This window comes from Lathamus discolor, chromosome 6 (genome assembly GCF_037157495.1).
Source record: "Lathamus discolor isolate bLatDis1 chromosome 6, bLatDis1.hap1, whole genome shotgun sequence".
NCBI lineage: Eukaryota > Metazoa > Chordata > Aves > Psittaciformes > Psittacidae > Lathamus > Lathamus discolor.
Window position 1 is genome coordinate 9,096,268 of NC_088889.1, and position 12,816 is coordinate 9,109,083.

The window sequence follows — 12,816 nt, forward strand, 5'->3', positions numbered from 1 at the left end:
TTCAGTACCTATTCAGGTATTTACCCAAAGTGCTGGACTGAAGAACTTGCATTTTCATTATGAAATGAAGGCACAGCTGCAGCCCAGACTGCCCACGGCATTGGCAGTAACACTGTGCTCTTCTCTCACCCCATGTTTTAATGGCTTAGTTTTATCACTACTGACCTTTCTAAATTCCTGAATCAAGTTGAGGCAAGTGCTGTGTATGGGGAAAATGGTGGCAGCTCAAGCTGGGTTAACCACGTGGACAGCACAGGTTCTGCCTGCTTCTCATTGGACTCAAGGTATTAGATAGTCATTTCCATGTGAAAATAGATGCCTTGTGCCTGCTACTTCACAGAAAGGCTGCAGGAAGAGAAGGTGCTATAGTTAAAATCCCATGGCTTCTGAACAAGTCAGTATTTCACTCCTGTCTTGTCTTCCATTCTGATGGCTAAGGAGAATTGAAAGCAGGATTGTAACAGATGTGCAGGGGTATAAGTGATGGTATGTAAAACTATCAGTTCTAAAGCCAAAGGCCTGGAACTATAGGAAGCTTGGAACAGATAGATGCAAAGTCAGAAAAACATAAACCTGCACTGAAGACACATTTCACTCCCAATGGATTCAGGCTCTTCCCTCTGTGCTTTTTCTGTACCTCATCTCAGTAGTGTCCATCCTTGAATGATGCAGAGGACAGGAAGTCTGTGGTCGAAGCAAACCCTCTCCTGCCAGCCCACATCTTCAGGCTGTATGTGCAGCTGATTGATTGCTAAGTGTGAAGCTTGCATCAGAGCACCTCTTCCCTCGGAAAGGAAACAGAGTGAGTCTACAAGTGACATCTCGCCACACAGCTTGATTACACTTGCAGGCAGCATGTACTTTGCCACTGTAGGTTGGCAGTGCAACATTCAGGAGTGGGGCAAGAACAAAACCCTTCTGAGACTGTTCAGGCTTAATCCAAATTATTTACTTTTTCAGTCTCCTTATTTTGTAGGCTTTAACCAGTAAACATCAGTTTAGACCCTAAGCTACAGAAGAAAGTGTTAGAAATGAACTGTCCTCAAAGCAACTGCCTTTACCAGCAAGTCTTATGCTTGCAATGTGAGAAGAAATGGCGACCTGCTCAGGTGTGTGAAGCCAAGTCATGATTTTAGCTTTCTTGAATGGTGGAGCTATGTTACCTTCCTGTGTAAAGAGCATTGTAAGGTTGTGCCTGTGTTTGTTAGGTTCCCCCCTACTCTGCCTTTCCTTTGCATTACTTTGTTTCTACCCCAGAGGAGTAGGTATTAAAACCACGAACAACTCCAGTGCACCAAGAGCTAGTCAGTTACTCGAGAACCTCAGCCTGATGCTTACAACACAGCACAGGAAACTACTGCTGAATACCAACGTACATACACAAATGAAGTTCAACCCAAATAAAGTCCATTACTAGATAAAGACAGTCCATTTCTCCTTATGCCACACAGCAAAGCCGTTCTAGAAAAAACACCTGCCCCTTCCACGCCAGGAGCTGTGAGGAAAGGGACACCATGGGACAAGCAGCACATTTCCTTCACTATCCAAAGGGACACCAGGAGCTCCACCAATTATTTTCTTTGTGAATAGTAAATTTGTTTTCCTCTTCATTGCTTGCTCTCAAAGCACATGCTCAGAGGAGCCTGGAGGTTTTGTTTCATCCTTCCTGCTACTTCCAATTTGAGCAGTAGCTTCTTTTTCATGTTTTTCCACAGGGTCTGCTAATAACACAGATGCAAATGTAGCTGCTATTTATTTGCTTCCCTTACAGTGCATGAGCATCATTAGTAAGTCACAGGGACTGTAAGAAGCTCTTGGGAACACAGCAGCCTTTGCAAGTTGCACAGCATGTGGTTTTGGTTTCTTCAGTCAGAAAGAAGTACAACCTGTGTCAGCCATTCTTTATTTCCATCCAAATGCTGCAGTTGGATGGTAGGTCCAATTCTTTTCACCTGAGCAGATTGAGAAAGAGTCCTTTCACTATTGTCTTCTGAATGAGAGCAGCAATGCCGTTGATCTCCACCTCTAAGCTCGTTCACAGAACATGTTTGATGGACAGGAATAGGAATGCAACTGTCTTTAACGATCTGGGGATCTGGCAGGTTGAAGGAGAAAGCAGAACATTGCTGATGTTGAAACATCACCCATCCGAAGGAACTTAAATGGAGGAAGTGAGTGAAATAGGAAGCAGTCCTTCCAGACACACACATTCCCTGATCTTTGGAAGAACTGTTTCTGTTATACTGGAGTAACACTCAGGTCATCTGACAAAGACAGACCAGAGTCCCTCTCCTTCGATGTTTTCTCTGTCTTGTAAAGCGGCTTTTCATCTCTGTGCAGGCTGGAGCTCCTTAGCACAGTTCCTCTGACCCCTGCCAAACCCGATGGTTGGTGCTCAGTGCCACAGCAAAGGTCATCATAAGCATAATTCACATTGCCACAGGGGAAAGCCTGGAGTTTCACCAGTTCTATCCCACTGACATCCAGCTGAGGGCAGTTGCTTCGACTCGGAGACGCTGGAGATGCCCGGGAGCTAGGAGAAGAACTGCAATTCCCATCAAAGCCTGAATCTTCCCGCTCCGGATTTGCTTTGGGCTTGGAGCTGGGGCTGAAGTGACAGATGTTCTCTAGCACCCACGATCCATAGGTTGGGTTCCAAAGGTTTTTTGTTTTGTTTTTAAGTCTGTGGTTTGGTGGATTGCTGAGCTCCAGCTTCTGGCTTGAGGTCTGCTGGAACCAGGGCCCACTGTTGAAATCAGTGAGGCATGGCAGGCTGGGCCCTCGAGCAGTCCGGTTGCTCAGGTTCTCCACCAGCAGCTCTTGTGGGCATTGTACAAGTTTGTGCCCAGCCTGGTGGGAGTCCAGTGCTTTAGGCGTTGTCTGTGGTGTGAGAGAAGGGCTTACCAAGAGGGGCACCATCCCACTGGAAATGTTTGGGCGCATGACCGTACTCCCTTCATCCTCTGGTGCGGGGCCACACTCCATGGGCAGCTCAGTGTTGATCACGTCAGGGTCCTGAAAAAGAGAGGCAAGAATCTGTTATACCCTGAGCACTCCAGGGTGATGGACACACCTGCACTTCAAGAGATACAGCTATGACAGTGAAAAAGCTTTTGGCAGAGGCTGACATCTGGTTTGGGCAATATCTGTGCACATCATGCAAGGTGCTATCTGCCATCCTGGATATCGCACTCTGTTAGGACTTGCAAAAATGCTCTCTCATGTATGTGCTTCCTTTCAGCTGTGCTTTATTGAAATCAGCAGCTAAGCTGGGGGTCACTAGCATATCATTTCTCCCTTGGGAGGTTAGACCAGACTGGTAGCTGTAAAATGCTACCAGATGGTGAACTCACTGTGCCATCTCATTACCCCACCCACTCCATACCAATTCTGCTGTGGCTTTAGAGCAACATTAGGTAAGGAAGGTCAGAATATGGACCTTAAAAGAGATTCTAAACACATTTCTATCACAAAATGAAGGACATTTTGGTACTGAAGAAGCTGAGAGCTGAAAGCACCCACTTCCACAGGAACAGCATAATCTCATTTTGGTTGGGCTGAAGAGTGAAGATGGATACCAGAAAACCCAAATGAAAAGAGCAGTTGATCCAACAGCACCAATTGGGAAAGTAACTAAATCAGTCTGCCAGGACTCTTCACTTGTTTGGGGCACTAAAGCTAGTGCCTTTGGATAGCTGGCATTCTGCGGATTATCATCCATCTGGATACCAAAGACCAGTACCTGTGTGCAATACTTGATTCTTTCCAGGATGGTGGAGAAGTTTGGCCGATACTCCGGGCTGTGCTGCCAGCACTGGGTCATGATCCGGTACCTTGAAGTAAGTTCAAAAAGGAAATACATCCATTGATCAAGAAAGATAATCATGTAAAAGGTGTTTCTGAATGAAATGGTCATGGGTCCACAGGAACTGTAGTTCCCTGACTAAAGGTGTCTGATTGCCTTTGTTGAACCTGTTTGATACCCACTACCCCTTGTCTTCTGGAAGTAAGGGAATACTTACACTGGTCCTGGACAGTTTTTAGGTGGATCCATTCTTCCTCCACTGGTGACAAATTCCAGCACTTCCTGGTTGGTTTTGCAAGGGTAGGGCATGTAGCCTAGAGAGAAAATCTCCCAAAGCAGCACACCAAAGGACCTGTGTCAGAAACCAGCCAGCAATACCAATTAGGTGTCATTTGGGCTCCATAAACCTGGCACACAGTGTAACACCACAGCAACAACCTTTAGAAGCTGAAGGCCAACCACAGTAATGTGCAATTAGCATGATTATGAATCAATTTTAATATGAAAACCAAACAAAACCTTTGCTCAAGCTCCAAACCCAGTTTTGCAGAGGCTTCAAAATACTTAAATAACTCTGAACTTGTTCTTTCTGCTGCATTCCTTATTTCTAGACCAGGAAATGCCAGAGAACCCTTTGCTATGTATGGTTTAACTGAAAATATCTGTTGGCTCTGGCATGGAGATTCCTACCTTACTTGGGAAGACTCAAGATATTTGGATCATGTTTGGGGTGCTCAAGAGTAAAATAGAGTAAGAGGCATCCAGTGAAACTGAAAGGCAGCAGCATTTACTTTTTTGTCATGACATGGATGCTCTGTTTTATATCCAAGGGTCAGTTAGCAGTGCCACTGAAAATACCATATGAGTTCTTAGAGCCAAGGGAGTCAAGAGGGCTGTAAGAGTCACTGTTTGTTGCAAAGGTGGAAGAAATTTCCAGTACTTGCATGTTATTTAGAATAGTCTTTTAAAGGAACAGTAGCACTTTCCTCCAAAATATTTAGCACTGGCTGCTCACAGTTAGGGACTGATAAGCGATGCCTTCCGGCATCACTAACAACTCCAGGAAACTGGGTCAGTGTGGCATTTAAGGGAACGGCTCAGTACAGTACATTGAGGAATCTACTGTACACGGAGAGAGACGTTCTTAAGCAATTGGAAAGCTTCCACTCCCCAGCACCTGTGCATGAATGTGCTAGTGTTGAGGGGGTGCTTATCTTAAAGATGAAGTTACATGAGGAATCAATATATAAATATTGTTTCCTCAGCAACCAGCAAGGACTTCTGGTTAAATCTGCTCTCATTTTATATGCAACAGAAAGAAATTATACCAAAGTAATCCTTATTCTGTAAATGACAGAGTCATTTACAAGACATAAGCAGGCCTTGTCACCAAGAGGAACTGAGTAACAGATACTGAGGGCTGAGGGAAGTATCTGATGGTATTTGTTTGGATTTTTAACTGAGACTTCTTGGGGATCTAAACTGCTTTCTCTTTTCACTTCTTGACTACCTTTATCTGATACTCTGCATTTATGTATAGAGAATTTTTATTACTGCCATTTACATTAGATCTTTTAATTCTCATTCAGAATTCTTTAGCTGTGCTTCTAGTGAATGTAGAGGGAAGCCCTGCAATAATTTTCTGGGAATTTCTGACACTTTTTAAGGTTTCTGCTAAGCAGATATTTTTTTCTTGAGCAATTTCTTGACCCTTAACATTGAGTAGCAGAAGTGATTAAAAGACATTTGTTACCAGGTATCAGTCTTGGAGGTGAAAATGCCCTCTAGGAAAGCTTCTGGTGGCATCCACTTGACAGGAAGCATGGCTCTTCCTCCTTTACGGTAGTAACTTGCTCTGGGAAAGGTAAAACACACGGTGAATGTCACAGTCAGAAAAGGCTCAGATACAGAAAAGATCTTATCTCCACAGCAACAGCAGCTGGGGGTTGCATGCAGCAATGGGAGCCAAGTGAGAAAAGGAAAAGCCATCAACACAAACAGTGCCTTGAAGCACTATTTTATAACCTCTTTGCAACTGGGATGGAAACTGAAGACCTCAAATGTCATACTGCTTTGCACAGGGTGCTGATGCAGCAAGTCTTCTGGACATCATAAATGGAGATTTATGGTTGGGGGGTGTTATTATTTATTTAAGATTACATATGATCAACCAGCTAATAAATGTGCCTGTGCTTGGCCTAGTGTCCACATGTGTTTGCAGTGTTCCTTGGGGCCCAGTCTGGAATAAACACAGTTGAAGTCTATTGGCTAGTAGGCACAGCTGTGTTAATTTACAGTCTGTTAACCTCCAGCTAGTTAACTGGTGATCAAATTCAGGCATACAATGGATGGTTCCACTGCTTCAGGTATCACGAGACAGTTCAAACTGGTCAAGATTATACAGGTTACAGAGTTATTCACAGGACTGAAATGGCTTTTCACCTACCTGTAAATATCTCTGGCCATCCCAAAGTCACCAATCTTGGCTATTCGTCCTGCTCCAGTGCAGGTCAAAAGGCAATTCCTTGCAGCTATATCTCTTTTATTAAAATAAGATAAATTATAATTCTAAAAGTAGCTAAAGGAATAAAGAACGAATATTAGACCCAGTCCTTTAAGTCTTAGTTGAGTCATCTTTACACAAATGAGAAGAGCCTTATTAATAAGAAATAATGCCAGCTACATTATAATTTTTATTAACCACAATTCTTAAACCACATTTACATCACATTTTCTACCTGTGTTTTCCAAGCATTCCCCACTCCCATCTCTTTCCACTAAGGTAGAAAGCAGGGTCAGTGTCGAACCAGAGACAGATCCAACCCCTTTTGCTTCAACCACATTATGACAGATGTCTCTTTTGTTCCATTTAGAGTGGCAACTCAGCAGTGTCTCCATCAGTTACAGATGTGATGCTATTGGGTAGTCTTAGTAAACTGCTTGAAAAGTCAATATAGAACCAGATTCAGCAAATGGCTGCTTCTGGATATCTCCTGCGGAACCAAGTAAAGCTGCATATTGGAGCAGCAGTTTGCTGAGTGCAAGTTTAGCTTGCGACACATGGCAGTGATGAGTTCATGGCCAAGACTGAAGGATTTGTGTTCAATTTAAATACTAATTCCTAAAAGAAACTCATTAAAAATCATAGCATTGTGGGGGTCCTGCTGACTGCCAAGAAAAATCAGCTCCTTGAACAACTCATATGTTTCTTCCCACTGCCAGCCTTGAAAAATCCCTCAAGATCTGGAAGCCAAGCTCTGCTTTCTCTTCCATCAGCTATGACTCTTGGATAACAAGACCTGCCCTTAGTGACATCGCCGCAACCCACTACACTACCTTTTTACCCCAGGATACCTGTTATCTGTAACTATAACCTTCTTCCCTTCCCAACCCATTCTAAGTAATACTGACATCACTAACAAATACTAATACAGAACCTGAATGAAATTCCTTCTATATTGATTTCCTGAGTTATTGGCTAAAACAAAATAAGTCCTTTCACAGGTTGCTTATATTACAGACCTAACAGTGCAAAAACTGACCCTGAGAGCTTTTTGAAAGTCATATGCTGCTGTTAAGAGAGTCAAGCACTAGTTTCTTCCACTTCTCTCCAAAAATGGAGATTGGTCTTGAGCAATAACAGGTCGTCTGTCCATTGACATAAATGTTGGAAGTTCTATGTGATGACTGCTGTGCTCCATGACATATGAACAGCAGGGAACATCTACCTGACAGGAGAGATGGAAACTTATTTTATAAAACACTTGCCGAGAAAATTTCTGTTGAGTTTCTGTTGGACCTCTTGCAGCACAAGCAAAACTTGTCCCTTATAATAAATTCAGTAGATCAGGGTGGGTGGTGGTTGATGAAGGATATTACTATTACAGTAAGGATTCTCTTAATCGCTTTAGCAATTAACTCTGAAGATTCCAATTAGAATACTGGTCATCTCATCTACTTACTAAGAGATGCAAGAGCCACGACTTATTGCACTCTTACTGCTCTTTTTTAATGACAGAAAACTAGTACTTTTTTCCAAAGGAACTTAATTATTGTTCCAATATAAAGGAGACTGAAAACTGTCTCAGATGCTGAAATCATAAAGACATTACATATCCCATATCTGAACCTCATGGCTTTTTGCCTTAGCTGCTGATTACCCCGTGTTTCCCTCACCTTCTCCAGTCTCTACCTGCCCTTGCCCAGCTCTGCCTATTTGCTGTGTGCAATGTCATGTGTATATACACGTGCTTGTGTGTGTGGGGTGAATCAGTTGTCTACTTGCATAACTTCAGGCTGCATGTTGCTCTAGTTAGAGCCTGTGACCCTCTTGTCTGCAGGTCTCTCCTTTCCTTTTAACACAAGAGCTGATCTCAGCGTGGCATTCAGGAAGGAATTCAGCTGCATGCTATGCCTGGGAACATTATGAGCTGAAACAACTTGTAATCAGAAGCAAAGGACTCTGATATCCAACTGTGAATTTTAAAAGGCTACCTATAATAAACTTTACCTCTTTTATAATAGTTTTTTCTTATTGAAGCCTGCCATATCAACATCTCTTTTTTCTCTACAAAAGAGGAAAAACAATTGTGAACAGACAAATATGGGCTCCCAAAGACCACTCAGCAGGTCCGCTGCTGAGCTGGGAAGGAAGCCTTAGAGTTGATTTTTTACCTCCTATTATCCCTGTTCTAGTATCCCTGTTCTACCTTTCTTGAGTCAATGGCTCAAATATGATGGCATGTCCTGTGCTGATGGGATAGGGAAAACATTAAGTCAAGACAGGGAGACAGAAAAGAGAGAAATGGTACCTTATTGTCTTAGAAACTAACACAGACTGACACTACCATCTAGTGGACTACAGGGCTAATCTCAAATGTGGCTATTGTAGGCACCTGAAAATTAACACTTGAAAACAGTAGCTGTGAACAGAGTATTCCTTTCTCCCCAGCAGCACAAAGCGCTGTGCAGAGCCTAACTCCTACCAAAAAACACTGAGACCAGCCCAGACATCTAAGTGCAAACGTGTATTGGTAGAGGAATCTCTGTCTTCCCCCTGGAGATTAGTTCTAATCCACTGCAAATGGAAACTATGTGAGCTTCACACACATTGGGATACATCAGAAGGGACTGTTTCTCCTCACCTGTGGATGAAATGATTCTCTTCTAGATATTTACAGCCACAGGCAATATCCCTAGCGATGTTCAGCAGGTCCTGCATTGTCAGCGTGGATGGTTGATTCTGGAAAGGGACACACAGAAAATGGTAAAGGGAATAGCGAAGTAGGATATAGTTCAGGCAGGGGATAACCAGAGAGGGGCAGGAGAAGGGAAAGGGAGAGATACATACAGGGTGGTGGAAGTGTTAAATGAGTCAGGAGCAAAGAAGAATAGAAGTAGACCGAAGTGAAGGGTTAGAAAATTAATAAACTCTTATTTAAGCCAAAATGCTTTCAAAAGATTTCACTTCTCCTGCTTACAATGCATGAGCGCAAACTGGTGAGAGATTTATGGCCTGACCTAAATAGCCTAGAAAAGGGGATGTGAGAGGACTAGTCCCTGTTGGTGCTGGACTTTGTGAAATCAAAAGACAAGCAAGTTTAAAAGGTGAGATGGGAGAGAAACTTCACACACACACACACTTTTAAATAGTGGATTAATAAATTATCAAGAGAAAGTAGCACATGGACTCAGAGAGAGAGCAACGATGCACGAGTGCACATCTCTGCACCTGCAGTCAGCATTCATCAACTTATCTGTTCATGTGGAAAGATGGAGATTACCCTCAGGAGCAGTATGTGAAAAAGGGATGATTTACCACAGACTCAGGGACTGGTACTAGCCCTTCACCATCTGCACTTCCCTAAGAACAATAAAGAAGTTTCTCTGCAGGAGCCCTGCTTATTTTCATCCTGTCATTTATTTCCCCATGGGGAAATTTCCTTGGTGTTTCTCCTGGAGCTTCAGCACTGCTCTTAGGAAGGGTGGGGAGAAATTACTACACTGCTGATCATAAGCCTGAGAGATATCAAATAAATTGTTCGCTTTAAGGCTGCTTTTGTTTCTGGATGCCAATATCGCTGCAATTTCTCATGCTCAAACCACATAACACACACTACAGCTCTGTTTTTATTGGCTAGGAAAGTTATTGCACAAAGACCTTGGATATCTGCCATGGAGAATTATTATAGCTATAAAGCAGGCATTTCTGGAGAGGAAATGAAGAGCAGGGAGGAGAAATAGAACCACAGAGCCGAACCTTCTCTCTGTTCTGGGATCCCTCTGACAGAAGACTGTGGTGGACATGCATTTTCTCTGCATCCAGGGAAACTTGTGAAATGCATTAGTGATGGGGTTAGTTCTCCTTTCAGAAAAGGTGTACAGGGACATTTGTTGAGTACTAAGAGGGCCTCAACTGTTGTATTTGCTATCTGCTACCATACCAGCAAACATAGCAGCAGTTTGTTTTCATGATATTTAAAAAATAACTGTTCTTTACATTACAACTATGAGTAATATTCAAATAAGAGCATTTATTATTCTCTGCTGCCCACAGACTTTATATACTTACAAAAATTGTACCACTTTCAGTATAAATGCCAAAAATAAAGATATACAAACTGCTCCATCTGGGTGCTGTTATACCACTGTAAATACATTTAATTAGTATATTTACTCCTTTATCAGGAAGAAACTAAGCTCAGTGTTTCAACAACATGTTAATACCAGCACAGGAGTGTACACACATGAAGCTAAATCATCTTAACTATTTGGGGTGGAGGTGCATGTGGAGGAGAAGCTGTGCTACTGCATCATGTGGTGTAGGCGTACATGAGGCACTAGTCAGCCTCCGCCTGCCCCTGTAGGCAGCCAGCATGGGCACCTCAGTACAGTAAGAAATAACACAGAATCAGGCTTAACTCTTCTGTGTTTTGAAGGCTCCACTCAAACAGAAACATACTTATTTAACAGAGGTGCCCAAGATGCCACTGTTAAACAAGAACAAAACTCTGGAATCAGCTGTTCATTAGAAGAACACTGAAACTAATTAATTTCAAATATTCACTGTATTTGGTTGGCATCGATACAGCATTAGAAATCAGAGATCATTTGCAAAACCCTTCATGACAGCTTTTTATTAAGGTGGGAAGTTTTTAAACAAAAATATTTGCCTTGATAAATTCATTTCATTGATTTAGATCCCTGTCACAGTGCTACATGCAGGCTCAGCTCTTCAACTGGTATAAATCTGTACATCTCCATATGGTACTGATGCACACCTGCTGAAGACCTCGTGCTACAAATTCCCATTACTGCATATCAGTGCTATAACTTCAGCCCCTCACACACCATCAGAGTACACAGAAAACAAGGCAGACACTGAGGAAAGAAAGCCCCTTAATTTGTGGTCCAGTTGACAGAGAGCTCTGGAATGACAGGACAGTCGCTAACAGACTGGATTTCTGGCACTGCTTTCATTTTCTCTCATTGGCATCTGCTTACATCAAGTAATCAGAGGTATATATCCAGAAGTTTGTAAGAGCTGGGACACATGCACAGCCCTGTTTGGCTTCAGTGTCCAATTTATAAAAATAAGAGAAACAATCATACTAAAATGAACTACAAGTTTAGCAGAGAAGTTATCTCACCAGTCTGGGTCGATTCTGCCGAAGGAAGCTCTTCATATCTCCTCCAGCCATGAGCTCAAGTAGAATGAAGCGAGGCAGCGTCTGCAGGCTAACACCAATGCACTGCACGATATTTTGGTGATTGAACTTACTGAAAGCCAAGATCACAGGAAAACGGAAGAGAAAGACAGCATTAGCACCTGGCCAACGTCAATCACACTCCCTGTGCCTTGAGCTCCGACAAGCTGGATTGAAGTAAATCCTGATGCAGTGCGAGTTACCAAATTCCTACTTCAGCCATATCAAAATGCTGCCCTGATTATGACAGCCCCAAGCTCAGGGTTATGACTGGCTTTGCCCATGAAAAGCTTTCAACAGAAGGTATGAAAAGCTGAAAGTAAAGCAGAGCCTTCTGTCTGTAAAGAGGGAATTTAATGGACACACTGACTGAAAGATGGAGATTACATGAGAGGGAGAAGGAAAGCTAAGCACTTCAAATATGCAAATATTATTGACCTTTGTAAAACAAAACTCTGACTGGTGGGGATTTTATTTGAGCATTGGTTATTTTAAATATACTGCTGTATAGTCTGATGGACTCAGTTCAGTGTCTAGTCTGCCAAAGAGGTACTCAGCTACTACCTACTGCAGCAGCAGCTTTCTCTCTCTTACAAAAGAAAACTGAGATTGTTAAGAAGCTCAGTAAGACTCAAGTCATTAGAAAGCAGCGTCTTCCCTTGGTGATTACCTGGATAATATAGGAACTAAAAATGGAAAGGATGCAGGGGAAGAGAAAGAGTCATGTGGTACTAAGTAAATCAAAGCACTCTGTAATTGTTTGAAATTGCTCTTAAAAAAAACCTCCATACATCAGTGTTACCTCCTGTTCAGCGGCCAAAGTTCTTGCATATTTTAGGAAGTGGCACTATGTCACAAGATTCATGCTTTAATAGCAGAAAACCAGCATCTAGGTATGAGCTGGGCCAATGAGAACAGGAACTTTTAGCTGCACAAATTAAAAATGCATCAACACTGATCACTTACAGTCAACCCCAACTATACTACTACTTTAAAGTCACCCCTGACTATACTATTGTTTGAAGGTTATGGATTTGTGTTAATGAATTCAATTCCAAGACTGTAATACTTAAAGTAGAGGTGGTAATAAGAATGGCTGGCTGTTATTCTCTCCAGGGAGGTTTTATAGATCTCAGTTCACTGTTATAAGGTCATACAGGTGAGCCCTTATAAACGTTCTGTCAAGCTTACAAAGTTGTTATAAGCCAGAACACATCTAAGAGAAGTGCCCACACTGGGAAAAGGGCTGTGTTCCATCTGTGCAAGCTATAATAAGTGAGCCATATTCACTACCTTATGCCTACA

General features: G+C 42.5%; 1 protein-coding gene across 1 annotated transcript in view; it reads right to left on the reverse strand.

The window, feature by feature from the left end:
- Window positions 1-12,816, reverse strand: part of LTK (leukocyte receptor tyrosine kinase) — a 98,554-nt gene continuing 85,738 nt past the window's right edge. The window contains exons 23-29 of the mRNA XM_065684260.1: window positions 11,455-11,584; window positions 8,950-9,047; window positions 6,252-6,344; window positions 5,559-5,660; window positions 4,023-4,157; window positions 3,743-3,833; window positions 1-3,015 (exon numbers count right to left, since the gene is read on the reverse strand). Of these exons, the coding sequence (XP_065540332.1) occupies window positions 2,239-3,015; window positions 3,743-3,833; window positions 4,023-4,157; window positions 5,559-5,660; window positions 6,252-6,344; window positions 8,950-9,047; window positions 11,455-11,584 (1,426 nt within the window). The 3' untranslated portion in view covers window positions 1-2,238. The remainder of the gene's footprint in view (window positions 3,016-3,742; window positions 3,834-4,022; window positions 4,158-5,558; window positions 5,661-6,251; window positions 6,345-8,949; window positions 9,048-11,454; window positions 11,585-12,816) is intronic.